Here is a 22,490-nt window from a genome sequence, read left to right as displayed (position 1 = left end):
TCTATGATACAATTTGAATATATCAAGAACAATAAAGATGGAAAATAATTTCATATATAATCTGTATCTACGAAAAATACAAGTCTAAATACTATTTATATTTATGGTATATGTTGCTTTATAACTATATCTATGATACAATATTTGAATTTCTAAAAAACAATAAAGAAAAAGTGGAATTTCAAAAACAGTGAAAAGTCTAATACATCTGATACATTATAAGATATTCTTTTTAATACAATTTGTATCTATGATACATGCTGCTCTACATTTTTATCAATGATACAAAGATTGAATGCCCAAAACAATCAAAGAAAAAGAGAAGATTTAGAAGCCAACTGAAGCTTTAGCAAAAGGATATTCATAATAAATCTCAAGCTTATCGAGTTTAATGGTATAATTTTAGAATCTAAATTTTGGATATTGACGAATTTTTTTTTTAATGATATTGATCATTTTTTTCTTTCGCTTGTTGGGTTCTGTTTCAGTTGGTAAATTTTTAATTAAAAAAAGAAAAAATTACGCGGTTAAACAAATTACAATTCGAAACTTACTTCTAGTGATAATTGCATCCTCTCTCGCCTCTCTTTCTCTCTCGCCTCTCTCTGAAATCTGCTCGCTATTCTCTTTTTAAGTCATCTCTCCCGCACATCTCTCTCCTCTCTCTACCCAGTCTCTCTTTAGATTCTCTTCAGTCAATCTCTCTCTCACTTATACAAACACAAATGTATAATTTATCTTTGTATAAAGAGAGAGACTGAATATACAAATATATATATATATATATATATATTATATATATATATATATGCGCAATATATTTATAGTTATACAAATACAAATCTTCCCTTGCTCAGTTCTCCTTATATTTGTATAATTTGTGTTTGTATAAGCGAGAGAGAATGAATATACAAATACAAATGTTTTAACTTGATTCATTTGTATATGAATTCAAATTGTATACAGGTATACAAATACAATGACTGATACATATACATAGTAGTTACATATATACAATTATCTAAACTATATACATATACAATTCAATTCTCTCCACTCTCTGCTCCATCTTACTCATATCTCTCCTCCCTATAACATGTAGCTACGAACTGTAATTCTCAAACTTTAGCTATGAAGCATAATTAAACTATTTTTGAATGATATTATATGCGAAAATTTCAACAATAAAATTAGCTACCTTAAAGTGAATAGAGCGGAAAATGAAGTAGAAAAAACAATATGACTGGGTGAAAAACGAGGGATGGGGAGAACTCTATAGTAATTTATATGATAAAACGAAAGTGAAAGACAGATGCTATAGCCACTACGAGTTATCTTGAATTCCAAATAAATAAAATGGATCCTTACTTTAATAAAATAAAAATAAAAATAGTACCAAATATTTGTCATTTTTTATTTGGCCATCTATTTATTTTTTTCCCTTCTTTTTCCGGTTTTCAGTTTTCACCTCTGCAATCTCCATTTGTTCCGCGTTAGAATTGTTAACAGAAAAAAAAAATTTGAATCTCATCTTCTCAAAAGATTTTAGATCAACAACGCCATGCGTGATTCGGAACTAGAGCAATGAAACGCTGGAAAGTGCCTCAAATCTACACCATTCCATGGAGGAGGTAAATGGTGGGTTGATCAAGTTGATCTGTTGTGTTAAAAAATCTGATTGGGGCCGCATTGGTCAGGAATCTACTGTTGCACGTCTCTATTATCGAAATACTGGAATCAACATTGATCAGAATCAGCCCTATGCTGAATTTTGGATGGGCACACACGAATCTGGCCCGTCGTATGTTGGGGATACAGAATGTCTGACATTGAAGGAATGGATTGAAAGAAACCCTAGAGTACTTGGAGAAACTGTTCTGAACAAGTGGGGTACCGATTTCCCCTTTCTCTTTAAGGTTTGTCTGATCTGTTTTTAAAATTAAAATGTTCAGTCAAAGTTTAAATAGTTTGGATCTGTTTAAAAATTGGGATTGAGAGTGTACACATAGTATTATTTCCATTTGTTGATTTGTGCAACTCATAGTACTATTTTTTTTATAGTTGGTGCTGCCAGATATCCCAAATCTTAGATGAAATGGTTCACATAGTTCAAAATAGATCAGGGAATACTAACCAGCTCTTTAGCGAATCTCTTAAAGTTTTGATTTTGATTTTGATTATGCTATGTAGTGGCAGTATAGTAAAGTGTTATGTGTCAATTGTCCCTTATCCCACTCATCACATTAGTCTTTTGGGTTCGGCTCTCCTTTCTGTCTATAACATAAATGCATAATAACTACTACAGTGACTCCAATTATGGCCTTTGATATTGACATTGTCTGCATCTGACAAAATACAGATAAGAAGACAATTCAGATTAATTTCATACAATTTAAATGAGTGTAAGTCGTATATACATGTTTTTCAGTATGGCTAAATTGGTTTCAATGTTTCTTTTGTTTTTAGGTATTATCTGTTGCCAAACCTTTGTCCATACAGGCCCATCCAGACAAGGATTTGGCCACTTCTTTGCATAAAGAGCAGCCTTCTGCTTACAAGGATGACAATCACAAACCTGAGATGGCTTTGGCGCTGACACAATTTGAAGCTTTATGTGGGTTTGTCAGTCTTGAGGTACTCGAGGACTTAGGATTTATGTTAGCCTAGTTAATATTTGGAGTGCTGATAGACTTGCTTACTCTCAAATGATGCACATTTCAGGTGCACATAAATTTACTATTCCTTAAAAGTGATTCTGGTTGTGATAGAAGCATTTTTATGTAATAATCTGGGGACCCAGGATTAGTTCAAGTGAAAGGTTAAGGGACTTGTAACTTTGTCACAAGTTTGATCTATGCGCCATGCCAACTAAACCTTGTATTTAACTGAAGAGGGGTAGAGGGAAGGGCCCATTATCCCTGTGTTTTGAAGGCTAGGTTTGTCCTAAGGGTTGGCCCCTGACGGATTCCTTGGTTATTAAAAAAGTATATGTGGTGCAGTCGAGAGGCTACGGTGCCCTTTTTTGATAGATAATAAGATTTAAGATCACTTGACTCCTCAATGTACATGTACTGCTCATTTGAAATCTGATTGTTTCTTAGGCTTTTCTTCAGTCTCAGTATCATGAGTGTGAACCTGTCCTATTAAACAACTATTATGAATTGTTTAAAAGTAGATGTTTTTTTTTGTTTTGTACTATTTTAACATTTCCTTTTTTGAAAAAATGATTGTATGAAATTGAGCTCGTGGTTCCTCCCCTGACAACCAGATGTCAAATTTGTAACTTAAGAAAGTTAAGTTATTTGAAATGTGAAAAGAGTTCCAAATAGCATTTTTTCATCCCCTCCTTCCTTGTCTAGGTGAAACGAAAGGCTCCTAATTGCGTATGCTGGTCAACACACATGTTCAGAAACTAGCATAGTTTGCTTCTTTTTTTTTTATGTGTGTGTTGCAAAGTTCTGCAATTTATGTTTATTCTGGTTGACAAGCTTCTTGTTACAAGAGATCTAGAAATGGGGTAGGGTGGCTGATAGAGTTGGATCCAAAGATTTATGTAAGGGGGTATGGAGCTGCAATGACAATGAGTAGGACTTTAGTGTAAACATATTTTTATAAAAAAAATTCAACTATAAATGTATAGATAAAACCAATGGGGAAAAGTTGATGTAGATCCACCATTGGCAGGAGAGGCAGTAGTATACCTTATTCATGTGATTTTCTTGATAAACAAAGTTACTGTGCTCCTTGACTTGCGTTGATGGAATAGACTTAAGTTCCATGACTATAATAACTACGTTTCAATTCCAAACAAGTTATGGTCGACTATATGAATCCTCATTGGCCACGTCGCTTCTTTTAAACTCATCTAGAGCCATTATAATACAAACTAAAACTAAATTAAAAGAGTACTTGAAGTTGTCTACATTTTCTAATGGTATGTAATCTCTGACAAGATTAGGAACAAAGATATATTGCGCAAGGTGGAAATGGCTTCATGGTGGACAAGGTAAAGGAAGCGAGACTGAGATGGTTTGGGTACGTGAAGTGGAGGAGCACAAATACCCCAATCGATAGGTGCGAGAGGTTGGCAGTGATAGGTCTTAGGAGAGGTAGAGGTAGAGCAATGAAGAATTGGGAGAGGTAATTAGACAGGACATGTCATATTTTTAGCTCACTGAGGACATGACCCTAATATGAGAGCAGTGAGGTCAAAGATTTAAAGTTAGTAGGTAATCGAGCGACTTCTCTCTTTTCTATTGCAGAGGATAGTTCTAGTTTAGATCACCTATTCCCTCTTCTCCTTGCCATTATTGTTCTTATGATTTTTATAATTATTATTATCATCTTATTCTTCAATTATTACAATTGTTGTTTATTTACTTTGGTTATCTTTACTATTTTTTCTGTCAATATATTTTTTTACTTCAATATTTCATCGTAGCATTTTTACTTTTGTATTTTTCAAATCTGTTTAGGACCTTAACTATACTAACACAAGTACATGACTAATTAGAATTATTAATATTTTGATTATGATAACAAGTATATTGATTTTTTTCCAGGAGCTCAAAGTGATTGTTCGTACTACACCTGAGATTGTGGAAGTGGTTGGTAATTCAAAAGCCGAGCAAGTCCTAAACTTGAATGGCGATGAGGGGAAGGAGGAAATTAGATTACTACTACAATCAGTATTTACTGACATAATGACTGTTTGCAAGGATGTGACTGCTGAAGTGTTAGCCAAGCTGATCAGTCGCCTAAACTTTGAAGGCCAGGTAATCCAAATTAATCTGTGACCAAGTGGAAGCATAATTTTTTTGTAATACTTGGGCATTAGTTGGGTGTTTCCTTTTTGTTATTCTGTGTGGACGTAACTTGTTCATTTGGACAGTAATTCTCTAAGGGTTTTGACAAACTTGGTCTTTATTGTCATACTTTTATGTGTTTGTGTCTTAGACCAATTTCTTAACGTAAGGATGTGCTTGCATGCCTCTACTAACTTACATTTAGACATTTAGATGGGCGGAATTTGAAATTCACTGGCAGAGAATGTAAAATAAATTCTATATCAATTCTAGCAATTTTCAAATAGATCAGGATCTCTGGATGGCTGAAATGTAGTTGGTGAATCTATATGTATATCGATGTGTATAGTGGGATCGTATTAAATAAAGAGTATGTTATTATTTTAGATTTAACCAATTTGATGAATTACTAAAGGTTGACATCAAACTAGTGCTAGTTGATGAGAGTTACTTCGGAAACAAAAAAGTGAAGCCTTTCTGAAGAATTTGAGTGACTAGAGTATCAAAAGGTTTTACTAATTTGGGTATGGGATTTCTGGATTTTAATTCTACAGCTGATCTATCTTATCATTGTCCATTCACTAAAAAGAAACGAAAAAAAACTTGTTCTCTTACAAGTTACTGTGTACGGATTAGCTGAAACAGAATTGTTATAAGCTCCATCAAGTTGCTTTTGTTGTGCAATTTTCTGCAAAGGAGCTAATGTGTTCGGAATTGATTTGTATCTAAGTTGCTATACTTATCCTTGTATTTGAATGATTCAGTTTTCCTCCTTTATTTTCCATTATGTTTGAACCTTGGATGCGTCAAAAGTTTTTTTACATTGGCAATAGTCACTTGACTGTATCTGCTGCATCAAGTTCTGTCTTTTTGGAAAAGATGGGAGACATGTTGATTTGAGTTTCTATAATTTCTGTTGATGCATAATTCTTATGTGAATTATGTGGTTGAGCTGAACTGCTTATGGTCTCCTCCGGCATATTAGCTGTAACTCTTGCTGCTTAAATTCAGCTTTTCGATTGTCTCTTATTTTTATGAATATGTGTATTCATCTTTCACATTTGTAGGCGAGGCATCTAACTGAAAAAGAACAACTGATTCTACAACTTGAGAAGCAGTATCCAGCTGATGTTGGTGTCTTAGCTGCATACTTGTTAAATTATGTGAAACTCAACCCTGGTGAAGCTTTATATTTAGGCTCAAATGAGCCTCATGCATATTTATATGGTGAATCTGTTGAATGCATGGCAAATTCAGATAACGTGATACGTGCTGGTCTAACTCCAAAGCAACGAGATGTTAAGATACTTTGTTCAATGCTCACATACAAACAGGTATTGTCAGACACCATTACATTTTTACTTCATTAGAGTCGCATTTTACGAGGAATTATGTACATGGGTGTTTAAGTCAGGTGTCTTTTCACTACGAGAAGATTTTATAGTGTTATCAATATCTTTTCTAAAATGAAATGCAAATGCATTGGTCATTTCTTTACCTAAATGAATCTGAATCAGCTCTTCTGTTGCAGGGTTTTCCTGATATTCTGAAAGGTACTGTGGTTAATCCCTACACAAAGAGATACCTCCCTCCTTTTGATGAATTCGAGGTGGACCGTTGCATTCTTCCACAAAACTCAACTACTGTATTTGCTTCCATTCCTGGTCCTTCCATTTTTTTGGTCGTGGAAGGAGAGGGAACGATGACCACATCATCGAACAAGGTAGTTGCTGAAGGTGATGTCTTATTTGCATCTGCAAATACCAGTATAACTGTTGCAACCGTGTCTGGTTTGCATCTATATAGAGCAGGAGTTAGCAGCAGGTTGTTTGAGTTGCATAAATAGTGTATTACTTCCAACTCTAGCTAGTATTCATTCAAATACCAGGAATCTACACTGATGGATTTGTTGAGTCAAAAGTGATGTAAGTGGTAAATGAATTCTTCTTGGGTAAAACATATTTTCTCCCAACTTTTTTGACATCGATTTTTAATGGTAAAAATCACACTTAAACCATCACATTTTTCATAGATTTCATACTTCAATTATTCATTGTACTATTTACTTATCACTTTCTTTTACGGATTTCATCCCTCAACTATCATTGTATCATACTATTTGCATTAAAATACACCTTGATGTCGAGTTAACCTACATGTGTCTTGTCGATTGGAAATAAACATTGGTCAACTCAGCACTGGGATATAATTTAATACAAAAGGAGTGATGGTGTAAGTAGGTGGAACAATAGATAATTCAGGTATAGAATTTGCTTAAAAAGTGATAGTTTTGATGTATTTTGATTCTTCAAATTTAATTTTTTATGTTGATAACTTTCAAAAAATATAGTATATTATAAATACATTTAGAGTATCTTATACTAGGACTACTTTATACAACGTTAATATGTCATCAATATCTTATATATACATATATTTAGTAATTTAAAAAAAAATACACAAATTCCATGTATGATATTATACTTACTAAACAAAATAATTATACATATATTATTTAAATACGTGGGATATATTTAATGTGTATGCTACTATATGACTTATCACATACACAACTGAAATTGAAAAAAAATACAATCCAATTTGTAATATGATACACCACTATATTTCAAGGTATATTGTTGTTATTCCTAATCCTAAGGTTATACCAGACTATTCAGCATGATTTATATATACATGCACCAAAACACCTTACATTTTAAAGAAATATATGTATTTTATATTTCTTGCGATATATAGATTTATATTTTACAACCATATCCTTGAAATTTTCTATTATACTATATGAATGATTTATAATGTGTTCATATCTTACGATTTCCCCCTAAATATATCTATTTTTACTTCTCTTTTAGAATATACATGATGTATATGTTCTATATATACACACACACACCAGCTTTTTTCTTAATATCATATGATATAATAATTGATCAAGTATGCGTTATACAGTATTTCTGAAAACTTTAAGCAAGATAATATGAAGGAATTAATTGAGTAGCGTAATAAGAAGGAATTAATTTGAACAACACTGACACGATCTACAGAAGGAAAAAAAAAAAAGAAGTTATACCAGTACTTTTTACTGGCCAAAACCACAAATCCAGGTCTCTACTTTTGGCAAACAATTTCATGGAAATTACTGGTGACTTCCCACACACACCTCATATAGGTATTAATATCGTATGTCATCAATCATGGTGTTAAACCTAAATCAACAAATTATGCACAAAAACCCACAGTTGCTGATGAAGATACCCACATGTATGTGACAACTGCAAAGCAAAAAATTAAATAAAAATCACACGAACAAAAAAACTACTCGGTTTTAAATACATAGCCGGAGATTGTGAACATGCACATTCGTGAGTAGCACTAATTCCCGGTGAAGCAACTAAGTATCGTGTCAGTCCACCAAAACAGTAAAGTCGAGCCGATTCGCACAACTATTAGTACAATCATACATCGTTGCTTCACTTCCAAGCAAGGAACAGTTCATTATCTGCTTAAGTAAGGAGACCTTAGAACTCATCTTAGTTCCTCTGTGTTGAATTTATTCCATGCTTCCTGTAGTCAAATTTCAGAATATAATTTAGAACAGCATCACTGATGATTCCTGAACATACTACACCACAGTACTTACTCCACACTAGAAAACACAATACCAAACTGAGACGCTATAACAATTGGCACCTTCGAAATGCAGAACTAGATGTTGTGAAACATGAGTGTATATGCTATAAACATAGACTTTCTCATTCACTTCTAGATTCAATTAGTACAAAAGGATAAGTTGTTGTAGCTTTAACCAAAGGAAAAGATGTAGCAGTTACTTCTCAAGATAGATGGAAACATTGTAGAAGTGATCTTGTGATAATTTCTTTTTATTTGTCCCCCCAAACATATGAAGGAGATCTTTTTTTGGTGTACAAAAGAATTTGAATCCTTCCCTCAAAGATTAAGGCTGAATTAATTATATGGATTCCATACTCCATAAGGATGATGTCGAGAATGACATGTACAGGCACTGGATTTATTTACTGTAAATTCATAAGAACAAACAACCAAAATTATTCAGATTTTGATAACAGTACATGGCAAGGGCAAGGGCAAGGGCAACAGTACATGTTAAGTTTGACCTGCCAAGCAAACTAAGCATTTCTCGGCTTACTTAGATGGATTTTCTACAAGGTGTCATTTATATTATAAAGAGAAATAACTTTTATTAGTGGAACTGCTCTTCAACCTTTCTGAAAAGTCTACTTACTTCTCTTTCTTCGATGAACTCATTGATATCTATTCCTATCCAAATTGAGCAGCTAACAATTATCTCTACTCTCCTCCTCCCTGACCAGAGTCCCTGCCTCCACGTTTCTCAGGAGAAACTAAAACCTTACCCTTAAAGACCTTCTTCCCTTGTTTTATGTTTTCTGTTGAAGTCAATTGCTAAACCTCTTTCATATGGCAGTTTCTGTAAATATGGATTGATTTTTTGTTCAAATCAAGCTTCGATTTCTCTTCTTCAGTATAACGATCATTCAAATTCATTTTGTTTGTCAAACAGCAATTTTCAATTTACATTTGAGTTCGCCAGAAACAAAATGTTCTCTCAAATGCAAGCGAAAAAAATTTCTTGAGCTGCCATATCTAAATCTGGCCACTACTTATAAAATTGAAATCTCCTATCGGTATCCTAAATATAAACCTTGGGAAAGAATTATATTGCATTAGCATCATAATTTTATTGGGTCAATTAGAAGCATCAGTTATGATATGGATCACTAGTTGAACCCAATTATCAAATTTATTCGACTTGAACTTATGACGAATTGTTCGTGCACCTAGTATATTAAGTGACTTTCTATCCCAATATCAAATTTTAATCGTATCAAACCTTCTTAACCTAACAATTGAATATGAACTTTTAACAGGACCAAGGCTAAAGCAACAAAATCTTTTTTTCCATAAAGTGAAGTCTCTGAACCTTGAGTTGGTTGTGATCAAGTAATTTCTTTCGGATAAAAGAAAAATGGTTCACTGCAAGGCCAACATATTTTTAGAGCCCTTATTGTGCTCCCATATAATTTACTCCATTAAGGGGCTTTTTGTTGGATCAATACTAAGGATGATCCCTATATAAGTTTTCACATAAATAATATAATGTTTGGTTGGATGCAAAAAAAAATAATAATTAATGCAGTGTTTAGTTGGACTAATAACGAAAACCAATCATGCATAATTAATGTAGTGCTTGATTTGTAGTATTAAACTTGATACCAACATAACTTATGGGGGAATTCATGAATTATTTTATCCGTGATAGAAATATATGCATCAACAACACATTGTTGTATAAAGATCATCTTAAGAAAAAATGCTTTTAGGGGTCGTTGGGTAGAGTGTATTAGCAAAATAATGCATTAGCTCTGTGTATTAGTAGTCCCTTGTTTGGTACACATTGTTGTATAACTAATGCTTGCATTAGTTATACACTCTCTTTTGTATTGAGGAGTGTATTACTAATACCATGGCTTTCTAGGTATTAGTAATGCAAAGGGATTTTATACATGCATTAGCATGGTTAAAGACCCACTTAGCCCTCAAAAGCACTTTTACATCTTCTCCACCATAATTGCGGATGATACTTTTGTATATAAATATTTTTATACAATTCATATTATTTTTAATACACTAAAGCAAACAATGGATAAGAAATAATCTATACATAACTAATGCAGGCATAACTAATACAAGTATTACTAATACACTCTATTGAGCATTATTTTTACACATTCTACCAACGACACCCTTAAAGTAGTTAATCTTTGCATAGCATTTTATGTATTACTATTCTCACTTATCCACCACTACTTTATTGTTTCCACCACATACAAATAACTACTACACGAACAGATGACAAACATATACATGTCAGAAATGAGAATGAAAAATATAAACTTCATCACCTGATTAGCATATATACATACCTTGAGAAGATCAAAAACCTTCTCAGCAATATACTTCTGCCGAACTGTGGCCCCTTTTTGTTGAACTTTGTCTGGGTGGACACATAAAGTTGCCTTGTGATAAACTTTTTTGACAGATGTAGAAGTGATCAAATCAGTCAATGAAACTGGCTGCCAACCGCATTCAGGCCACAATACCTTCATAGCATTCAATAGTTGCAAAGGATTACTTCAAGAACTTGATACAATATCTTTAACATTGCAAAAACTATGGTCATAACTATGTCAACCTTGCAAAAGCCCATAACTACTGGCGATATTATAAGCTATCAACAGAAGAGGCGTATATGGAATATAATAGTCTTCTCATGTTTTCTTTGTGCGTGAAGTTCCATGCAATACTGGATTTAAACTGAAGAGCATTGATTTCTTAAGGCAACAGTTCAGATATGACAGATTCAACCAGATTGATGGCATCACAGATGAAAGATAGGTAATCTAATGGATGCTCAAATGACACAAAGGCTAGAGCAAACATCAAACTAGCAATAAGGTCAAAAGGCGATGAACTAAATTTTATAGCAGTGCTAGTGCCTGGGAACTACTCCCATCCACACTTGTAAGAAGCAAATCTAGAGCAATTTTACCCAACTTATTTCCCTTTTTACCCAACATGAATCCAAGTGTGGATTATGGATTGAAATTAAAGTAAATTGACAAGGTATCTAAACTGGCTTGATAAAAAACAGTAAACTCAGATCTCATTATGTCTTGAAACTTTTCTAACAGGTCTAAAAAAGCTTTCAAGATTAACTAGTTACATACATGTTGTAGTGACGACAGCAACGCTCGAAGGTTGCCTTCCTTTCCAGTAGCCCAACGTTTTATATCATAGTTCAGCGTATCAGCAAGCCTCTGCAGCAAGCAGTTTGTTCAACATCAAAGGGAATAATATATACAGAATTTCAAGCAGGCTTAATGCGTGGTTTCATTGATCAAAAAAATAAAGAATACTAGAGACAGGGAGATGAGAGAAGCCAAAAGGAAACTGAGGGAGGATAATTTCCACACCCAATAATCTTCCTTAAGTATGCTTTCTTCCCAAAAATAATTCATGCAACCTGTGCAAATCAGTTATTGGCAGCTTTAAGCAATCAGCAGCAGAAACTTACATGCTTCTCTTCCTGCTCATTCTGAGACTGAAGATCACGCTGAGTCTTCTCAGCCAAAGCCTTGGCCTGATCACATAAAGAAAAAGAATCAGATGCAGTAAAATATAACCAATGCAACTTCACTTCAAAGTAATAGCCTTTTATATATGCACCGCCCCCACCCCCCGGAAGCATTCTGAGATGCAAAATAACAAATGGTGCGTAGGTGCTGCTAAGATTTATGTTCAACTCCTAAAACATAGAGTTGTTAAAAATGTAGCAACAAAAATTGAGAAGACTGAAGCAATTAGTAACACTCCAGTTGATTTTCTATAATTGAGCTCGTCTCATTACTTGTCTATTTCAATTTTGAAATGTTTATTTCTATTTTCCTCAACTCAAAATGTAGATACTGGACTTCTTTCCATAAAGCAAAATGGACTTCCTTGAACCTTTGGTGGCTTCTAAATCCTAAACCCAATAAGATATATAAGCATACATGATTGTTAGGGTATCTGGATCAAGTTGGCTGAAGAAACCTTTTTAGAACAAAACAACAGCCGATACCAAGTCCAGAAGAAGGGACATCTACTCCAATTCAATAACTTTCCAATCTGTAGCCCCCACATCTAAAAACTCTCTTCGCGCATTTCCATTCATCTCCCTAGATCTTCTTCCCCAGGAAGGTTTCACGATTCTTTGGCTTCAAATGAAAATACTTCTTATACAGAATTCTTTGTATTCTTTGTTCTCTCTTGTCATCTTCTTCTCCGTTGGTCATCCTTCCATTTTCAACTCACGGCCAGTCGAGGATCCTCCAGATATGACGCAATATTATATGAATCCCGTTCAAGCACTGCTGTTATGTGGATGGACACCACTTCAAGAGAGGAAACAAAGGATCCGTGTAGCATATCAAACAACTCAAACATATCAAAGAAAACCTTACTCCAGCCTTCAACACTACACCTTTTTTTACTTTTTGTTTCTTCACTTCTCAACCTCAAAAATGGAATTCCAACTGTTAGTTAAAGCCCATTTATATACTCATGATTACACTACAATGATAAAGGTCAAGGTCAGATGTATAGTTTACGGTACAGGTCCGGCAAAACCTAGTAATCTTTGGCAAAAACCCTGAATTTATTTTGAAAAATCTATTTAGTAAGTGCAAATTATAATTTAGAACCCAACAACTCCAAAGGGTTAGATCCTAGTACCAATAAAATTCAAATCCTGATTCCGCCTCCGGAAAAGGTAAGATAAAAGTTGCACAAATAACAAAGCAAACCAATCTCGAGAATGTAACCCACTAAACAAGAGACCCGCTTGCATTGTTTTAGAATGTTACCTGTAAACTACAATGGAACTTAGAATATCTCTCTATTTATTATTTTTGATGACCGTGGTGTGTACTTGACAAAAGCTTCTTCCTCCCTCCCTCCCTCTCTCCATCTAAAGTCTGATCCAATGCATAAAAGAGAAAACTTGGCATCCAAGGGGAATGATAGTTCAGGAGATACCATCACAGGCCAAACTCACAGACCAGTAGTTCTTCACACAGCCTATTCTAGTACATTTTTAAAAGCTTCTCAGTTTAATAAGAATCGCAAGCAAAGACCAAGTCATATACAGATTTTTCTCTTCTCAATGTAGCTCAATTCCTCAAATAGCCACCCATAAAAAACAACTTCAAACCCATTCTTTTTTTGATAACTACTTCAAACCCATTCATTTTCAGCAGAATCAAGGATGACTTAATGCATCTAAAAATAGGAAGGGTATTGCAAGTTATGCAAATATGCTAGCACAATACTCATCCAATAATAAGAAGGTTATTGCAAGTAACGAGGAAACTGTAGCACACTAGTCTGTTAAAGGGATAGTTATAAGAAAGATTACCATGCGCTCTTGGGTCTTCAAATGATGTTTCAACCTAGCATTTCTTCTTTCTTCACTTTCATCCTCAACTTCCTGAAATGCCTCGGAGGAAGGAGCAGAGTCTGCATGAACACAACAGCGAACAAATATAACAAGACGAATGTAAAATGCTGGCATTAATAATTCTAATGGATTAATTCCTATAAAAGAAATGGATCTTCTTTTACAGAGATGAAGTCACCTCCAAAAAACATTAAGTCATCGACAAAGTTTTTCACAGGCGACGCGTTTTTTTTACTCAATGATGACTTCTTTTCTTCTGGCATTCCCTTCTTATGGAAGCCTGCAGACATATGGCCCTGAAAGAAGAAGGGTATAGGGAGAAACATGACATGGGAACCAAAAAGGTTAGTTCATCATCAGTACACACAAAATCTTGGAACGCAACAGTCTTAATCAATACCTCAGCTGCAGATTTTGGCTTTGTCGTATTGCTCGGTTTGTTGATTGTCACCCTCACATTTTTGGACTTCTCTTGTGCTCTGTCCACAGGACTCTTTACAGAGGAGTCTTTTTTAGGAACATATGGTCGTTCGGTTGTATCACTCCTAACCTTAAAATTGGCAAAATCTTCAAGCTCGTCAATTGAAGATGTCACGGGATTACTTCCACGATGCTGTTCCGACGATTCTGAAAATGGCCAAGAAGATGCATTTGCCTCATTGGTAGATGATTCAAAAACCAAAAATGGATCATCTGGTGAAGAGGAGCTTGATTTAGAAGAATTCGATTGCTGAGGACTTCTCGGGTCTGACTTTTTGCTATACAAACAGAAATATATAGAGTTTTAACAATGCTTCTGAGGATGAATAGAGTGATACATAAATAAAAAACAAGAAAGTGGCAAAGATAGTTGACTCCATTGGTTCTGCAAGGCTTCCCGTCACTGTAGATTTGAGTTACACATTGATACATTTGAAATGTTTGTTTGGCAATGTTAATTACTCCCTCTGTCCCTAATTACTTGTCCATTTTGACAAATCAAGAAAGTACAATTTTTTTACCTATTATACCCTCAATTAAATGACTAATTACTTTGAAAAATGTAAAAAAATGTATCCACTTCATAATTAATAGGGTAAAATGGTTAACTCACTACATCATTAATTATTTTCTTAATATGTTTGTCATTTCTAAAGTGGACAACTAAATAGGGACGGAGGGAGTATATCATAAGGTGGTCAGATCCTAACTTGAGCCATTTGGGTATTAAGAAGGTAAACTTTATTCTTTGCCTCAACATGGATGGTGTCTCCTGAAGCAGCTCCAAGATCAAGATGCTAATGAACTAGTAAAGAAATTATAATTTGATGGAAACGTAGTAATCAATCAAACACTTGAAAAGCACTCGCAGAGAAAAAGATACTCCCTCCATCTCAAGGTGTTTGTCTTACTTTCCTCTTTAGTCCATTTTAAAAAGAATGTCGCTTTCCTTTTCCTTGGAAACTCTTTAATTTCAACGAATCACGTGACTTGTTTAAAACCTCAAAATTAAATGACATTTTCGTGCATTCTACATATTTCCAGTTTAAAACCTAAGATTCAAAAGTCTTGTTTATTTTCTTGAACTCCATCTCTAGTCAAAACATATAAACAAAGTGGAATGGAGGGAGTAGTAAAAAGGAGATTCATGGAATATACTTCATAGAAACTTTGAGCCTCTCTCTATACCACCTCTCTATTTTCTCACATCTCAACATTCAATTTGCAGGACCAAATATGTCTTCAATGTTATAGTGAGCTCTAAGCTCATAGCAGAAATAGTTATGATGTTTCTAGCCTAGGATTCAGTTAATTATTGCTTTAAATAATGAAGCAAAGGAAGTTTATGCTTTCAGTTTCCGGTCATAGTTCACAAAACTAACAATATAGCGACACAACAAATAGAGGATCTACTGGAAGGTTCTGACTTGTTAGGCTAAAACATATACAGAGGGCAAAGAAAATTGAAAATTCAAACACGCACGGTAAGAATTTGAACTAAATACACATACCTGTAACTTGGGGAGCTAAAATCACCAAATCCAGGAATCAAATCATCACCTTCTGACCTATTTACAGCAGGATCTTTCTTCAAACTATCCGACTTCAATCCCAAATTCCCAAATATATCATCAGTCAAGTCACTCCTCTTTGGTTCCATACCAAACAAATCAAAATCATCATTCACATTCTTACTAGCATAGTTATTATTATTACCCGAACTCGAACCTCCCAAAACTGATTCAATATCCACATTATTCTGCTGCTGCTTTGAATTTGCAAACACACCTCCAAAAATATCATTATCATCGTAGTTCGGCGAAGTCTTAGACCTGAAAATTCCATCGAGATCATTCGCAAATGGATCCCCAGAGCTATACCCGGTTTTTTGACCCGAATTAAACCCGAGATTCGACGGAAAACCATTGCTGGAATTGTTTTTCGCCTTCAAATTAGCCATGGGCGTTGACTTGCCTCCTTGAACTTTGACGCCATATCTCTCAACCAAAACGCCAAATTCATCCATAATTTTTTCAAAAAAAAATAACAATAGCAGCAATTCGATCTCTGAATATCAATATATAATCAACAAAAATAAAACGCAATATGTGTATATTACAATACAAAAAAAAAAGGAAGGTGCAGAGGAATGAGCTGAAAATTGATGATGAAGAAGAAAGGCTTCTTCTCAAAATAATGGAGCGTCGGTTGGTTGGTGGGTTACGTTTGTACGTGTATGAGATGTCAAATTGAGATGCTCCTTCCCAAAAATATTTACGCGCTATTTTTACTGTAACTAATCTATAAAAGGGAAAAGAAAATTCCCCATATATATAGGAGTTTTCCATTTATTAGATATAGCAATTTATCCGAAAATATTTATTTAAAAAATCACCTTCAAATCTTGCTTAAATTTTGTATAATATATAAATTTTGGTAAATCGAATTAGACGTATTTGGGCCAAATGAGAAAAACGAGTGAGATAATAGGATAGGTTGAGAGGGATGTGTTAGGTAAAGAGTGTGACTTGTCATTTTGTTTAATATTTTGTCATTTAATTCATGATTTCAATCTAAAGAACCAATTGCTAAAAAATGAGCTGAGAATTACAATAAAAGTGGATTTTTACGTGGTTGGTTCTAGATATATGAACATTGGCTCAATATATATGTATCCTAAACCTAGTTCATGTACCGTTTTAATAGACGAACAGTTCAACCCTTGGAACAGCCCCAGGTGGCAAAGAGCTGACATCGAGGTGCCAAACCTTCTCTCAGGAAGATAGCCTGTTATCGGACACCCGCCCATTGTCCCGGTCCAGCTAGCTAGCGCTCCTCGTTGCCTTTTTTCCCAAATTTAAAGAAGCACTACTATTTGGGCATTATAGAATACGAGTATGATCGAACTAATTACATGCATCATTGCTCTTTCAATTGTCTTGCATGGTAACACCAGAGGGTGGTGCCCTCAAGATCTGCTAGCTACATATTCGTATCTACAAACTTCTCTGAAGGTAAAATCATGAACAACATTAGGCCCCAACTTGATATATCCAATTTTTGCCCTCTTGGATTTCAAGAAAATAGTGTTCTTATTGTCTTGCAAAGAAATTAGGGTGCAAATCAATTTAAATATTAGGATTAGATGCAAATCACAAACAAAACTATGTAGTGACAGAAAACAAATGCAGCTTTCAGTTAAATGACAATTTCCAGTAACATGAGTTTCTCCAACAACGATTCAGGAGACATTTTATGCAATACAAAAATTTTTCTTTGATAGTCATAAAAAAAAAGGTGCACAAAAGAAAAAAGGGCTGTCAAATAAGGTAGCCTCCTCCACACAGCAGCAACCTTAAGGATGGCCAGATTCATCTGCAGCACAGAAACAAATTAGATGTTTAGTGACTTTACATATTGGGATAATCCAGTTGTACAAGAAATGGTTTCGTATAACAAATATCAACCAAGTGAAATGCAATTTTCCTTTACATTAGGAAGCCCAGGATCCCAAGGACCACATGGCTTGAGGAATCTTACTTTAGATACCAAATTTTAACCATGGGATATGAGTCATATGACACACCATTAAACTTTGATAGAGCCTTTAGATCAGATGGTTTGGTTTAACTAACGAATTGAAAAAAAAGAAGATAAAATTCCTGTTCAAAATAATCCAGAGAGTTTAAGAGATTATAGAAAATCATCCAAGGATTCTTTTATCCCGCTTCTATGGGATAATATCATGACTGCCTTAAGTGGGCTATTTCATCACATTGCTCCTCAGCCATAACTCCTAGTTTTAAGCAACATATGATGGTATCATTCCACTATATTACTGACAGATGGTACAGCTGAACTAAAGTTTGATATTGATTTGCAATTAACAGTCCATGAGTGATACTAAGAATAGTACCCTGTACCCCCAACAAGTCAGGTTTAATTCTATGAAGAAGAATATCTGCAACCAATCAGAAAGCAATCATCTATAAGAGGAAACATTTTCGAGATCGGCCGTCAATGTGATGGAATAAGCCCATTAAAAGACACCAAGGGGGGCTCACACACCCAGTTGGTTCACAGTTAGGTCCAGCAGCTATGTTGCTCGGACTCTCGGAAAATGCTCTAGCAAACATGTCGGGATCCTCCAAAAATGTACTACTTTCGGAAGATCTGACACACTCAACAACATTTTTTAAGAGTCTGGGCAACGTAGTCTAACAACAGCACCTGACTCATGTTTTTTCTTTCTATGCTCTAGCCAACTCAAACATGATTACTTATATATAGGTCAAGGTCAATTTAAGTTTTTTAGAATAGAAGCACCCTAAGGATAAACCATGTCATCAATGCTTTAATTATGCAAGAGAAAACCAAACAAAGTAAAATTATCTTCCCAATTTCTGAACAATAACTCAACACCTTAATCCTATTTCTTTACAGTTAGTTACTTTTTTGATGTCCCTTTCGCATCACTTTTTTTCTTTTTATAACAAGATAAAGCACCAATGAGGCACATTAAAAAGATTTAGATAAGGTCAACAGAGACACCTACATCATCTACATGGTCCTGGACCCCTGGTTGCCCCAAAATAATTGTTGTCATCCAGTTAAGTATTTTTCTTCACAGCTTCCTAATCAAAACATCTCCTGCTTCTTTATAAGCTGTGTACAATGGGTATCATTTCCCATATTTTGCTTCTCTCCATCCAACTTTGGTATGCTATATACAATGGTATTATCTCCCATGTCTTCTTTGCTTCTTATACCATTAGCACATTAATTTTTCTTTTCATGACTGTTACGGACAAGCTAGAAACATATTCCACATATGTTCTCTTGTTCAAACAAGTAGCATCTATTTCTAAAAATTCATCCCTTGTTCTTTAGGTTGTCAGGAGTTAGGATGGCCTCATGTACCATATGAAAGCAATTTTTGGTGAAATATTTTTCCTCCAAAATTCTTTCACAAATGTTTCCACGGGGACATTCCCCTTGGAAAAACTAAAATAGTAGAATTTGCCGGATAAATTGCTGGCCTTATTTCCCTTCTTCTTTGATTCATCTCTGTTTTGTAGCTGAGGTAATTGTATCTGTAATACAACTTGGAAATTTCTCATCACTTCAAACTCCTAGTCATTTACTCATTTAAGTCTACTCTGAATCTTACGTTTCCACAGATTCTTTCAGACTCAACCAGATCTTCAGGATTTTGTGCTATCCCTGCGTCTAGAGCATTATAACAAGAGAAAAATTTCAACCTCAAACTATTTGTTCTTAGCACATCAAGTCAACAGAGCGACAATAGACAAGTCCATAATTAAAGTGCTAGAGCCTGAAGCCATGCTTGATTCTTTTTTCATTGCATTACACTTGTGGGGTCCATCCATGCAACAAATTCTTCATTTGCTGCAGGATTGCAGCAAATGTCAAAAAGGCATTCCTGCGACTTCATATAAATATAGGCATCTATCACTTTAAATTATTGTTCCTTATTGATGTCACTGGCGACATCAAAATGGACAAAATAATTTATAAATAAAGCACTTCTGCTCATATGTAAACACAGCACAGAGAAGAAAGCACAGAGAAGAAAAAATATAGAGAGAGCACTCAAAAGAAATAACCTTCTTTGATTTTCTACCTTACTAAAATATTGCTCAAACTATATTTTTCTTTCACAAACTATTTTCTTAGTCCATCTTTGAAATACCTTATTACGCTATCTATATTTTTCTTCTCTATGGTGTATTTACGAATGAGCTTGTGCTCTATTTATAAGAAAATTGTCCCTTTTCATGTCACTAATGACATCAATAAGGAACAACAATTCAAAGTGACAAAAAGTCACAAGAATGCCTTTTGACCTTACCCTACTGGCATGCACCGCACCTGAAAGTAGGTGTCTCTATCTTCTCAGAGAGAGCTCATTCCAACAAGCTAAGTTGCTTGGACTCTCCAAAAATGTTGTTGCACCCGTGTCGGATCATCAAAAATACACTATCTTTGGAGAATACGACATACATCCGTCGACACTTTTGAAGAGTTCGAGCAACATAGCCGACAAGTTCTCTACATAGGTCGAACTTGTAGTTTGGTATAACATCTGCATACATAGGATTTTCACTTGTGTTAATCGTTTTTACGTGAAATCATTCACTCTACACTAGATCACGAATCCAATGATATCTCATGTCGATGTGTTTTGTCCTTGCATGGTACATGTAGTTCTTGTGTGAATCGTTTTTACGTGATATGATTCACTCTACACTTGCTCACAAATCCAATGATATCTCATGGCAATGTGTTTTGTCCTTGCATGGTACATAGAGTTCTCGCTCAAGTCTTAGTCATCTTCTTTCTTTTCCACTTTGTCTTTGTCTTTGTTCTCTTACTTCAACTTTCAGCAAAACTATTTGTGTGCCCCTACATGCCACAATGATAACATTCAATATCCTTCCATTTGCCTCTGGAATTGCTTTTATTATGTCTCTATTCTGAAAACCACAATTCTTGTTTCTTCCCCTCGGAATTAGACACTAGGACATCTGACGAAGAACTTGGAGATTTTCTTCTCATCTCTTCGTTCAGGACATTGTTCTTGGCGAAATTCATAGAGATTATACCATCCGAAGCAAAATTTGATAATGCAGTTCTAAATGTTTTTCAAGAGCCTGGTAGGGAACCAAGTAGAAGCAAGCCTTGAATTTCTTCATCAAATTAAATGCATTTTATGCCCATAACATATAACTGATTCATAATTCCATGAAATTTATTTAGATAATCTATCATTGGAGAACCAACATGATATTTTAAGCTTAACATTTGCTTTACCAAGATCATTTGGTTGTTTCTAGTCTTTCGAGCATACGAACTTTCAAGATGCTCTCATAGGGTCCGACCATGTATCTACTTTCTCTATAGAAATATGGTTCAATATATTGTCGTCAATCCATTGTCTAATAAATCCACAAACCTTTTTGTGCAACAAAATTCAATCTTTATCTGTTTTATTATCGGGCTTTGTAGTGGTAATGATCGGTTGATAAATTTTTTAATGATAGAGTAGATTTCCCTTTCCCTTCCAAATGGCATAATTAACATCATTCAAAGTAATCATTCTACTTGTGTTGGTGATGACTTTCATCGTTTTCCCAAAATATAGATATTGCAAACCAAGCTTTGATACCAGTTTGTAGGGAAACGAGGAATAAAAAAATATATACACTCAAAATAATAAGGATAAAGTGAGAAAAATAATGACACTTAGAATTTTTGAAAACCCTTTTTAAAAAGGGAAAAACCATGGGCAAAGAAGAGCAACTAATAGGGGTGCTTATTGGATGATTGGGGGATAATTTCGCGCTACGGTTTGGCCCAGTCCGCTAGCCAACCTATAAGATATCGGTTCGTTCAATAGCGGATTAGCACTTATCGGGCGATTATCAAACGGTGTATCGGCTAACCTCTACCTTCTTTTCTCCATGATAACACCCTACAAAAATGACTTCTTTTCACTATTTTAAATGCAGTTAAATTATAAAATTCTTCTATATTATAAAAAAAAAATATAGACTAATAGTAATGTAATATTAACAAAAAAAGTAAATAGGTTTTCAAGTTTTTGGCTTTATGGCCTTAGGACTATCAATATATAATTATATATCATGGAAACATATCAAATGATGCTAATACCTAAGTTAAAATTGTAAATATGGTAATTGTTAACAGGTTAACAGTTTATCTGATAAGGAAATTGAATAATCCACGCTCATACCAATAAGCCATTAATTATAAATTATAACCCGTTACCAACCATTTATTCGATAACCCAATACCAATAAGCCAATTTTGCGGTTGGCTTATCGTTATGGTTCGGTTTTGAACACCCCCAGCAACTAATATCACTGTTGTAAGAAATTTTAACCTGTGTATATTTTGTTTTATTACTCGTTTCCCAACAACACATGTGCTTTAGCTTTTCATCATACAATCACAAACAATACAAACACACAAATGGATACTTCAAGACTCAGAAAAGGCAAACACAAGAAGAGTAAATTATATGAACCAGCATACATCTACATCAATTCAATTTAGGGTTTAATTTGCAAGTGGACAATGAC

At 34.5% G+C, this 22,490-nt stretch overlaps 2 protein-coding genes across 2 annotated transcripts; one reads left to right on the top strand and one right to left on the bottom strand.

The window, feature by feature from the left end:
• The first annotated feature begins 1,410 nt into the window (after positions 1-1,410).
• LOC107021441 (mannose-6-phosphate isomerase 1-like) lies at positions 1,411-6,825 on the top strand. The gene is made up of 5 exons (XM_015222102.2): positions 1,411-1,916; positions 2,467-2,634; positions 4,563-4,775; positions 5,873-6,139; positions 6,337-6,825. Exons 1-5 carry the CDS (start codon positions 1,623-1,625, stop codon positions 6,649-6,651), a joined length of 1,257 nt encoding a protein of 418 aa, XP_015077588.1. The 5' UTR covers positions 1,411-1,622; the 3' UTR covers positions 6,652-6,825.
• Positions 6,826-7,816: 991 nt separating this feature from the next.
• On the bottom strand, positions 7,817-16,757 carry LOC107023733 (putative tyrosine-protein phosphatase auxilin). The gene is made up of 8 exons (XM_015224514.2): positions 15,876-16,757; positions 14,285-14,642; positions 14,063-14,180; positions 13,843-13,943; positions 11,962-12,027; positions 11,615-11,704; positions 10,811-10,987; positions 7,817-8,390 (listed from the first exon to the last, which is right to left on the bottom strand). The coding sequence occupies exons 1-8, from the start codon at positions 16,388-16,390 to the stop codon at positions 8,352-8,354; spliced, it is 1,464 nt and encodes a 487-aa protein (XP_015080000.1). The 5' UTR covers positions 16,391-16,757; the 3' UTR covers positions 7,817-8,351.
• Positions 16,758-22,490: the final 5,733 nt, after the last annotated feature.

The sequence above is a fragment of the Solanum pennellii genome, chromosome 6 (genome assembly GCF_001406875.1).
Source record: "Solanum pennellii chromosome 6, SPENNV200".
NCBI lineage: Eukaryota > Viridiplantae > Streptophyta > Magnoliopsida > Solanales > Solanaceae > Solanum > Solanum pennellii.
The sequence above is the reverse complement of the archived record's forward strand: the minus strand, read 5'-3'. Positions and strand labels throughout refer to the sequence as shown.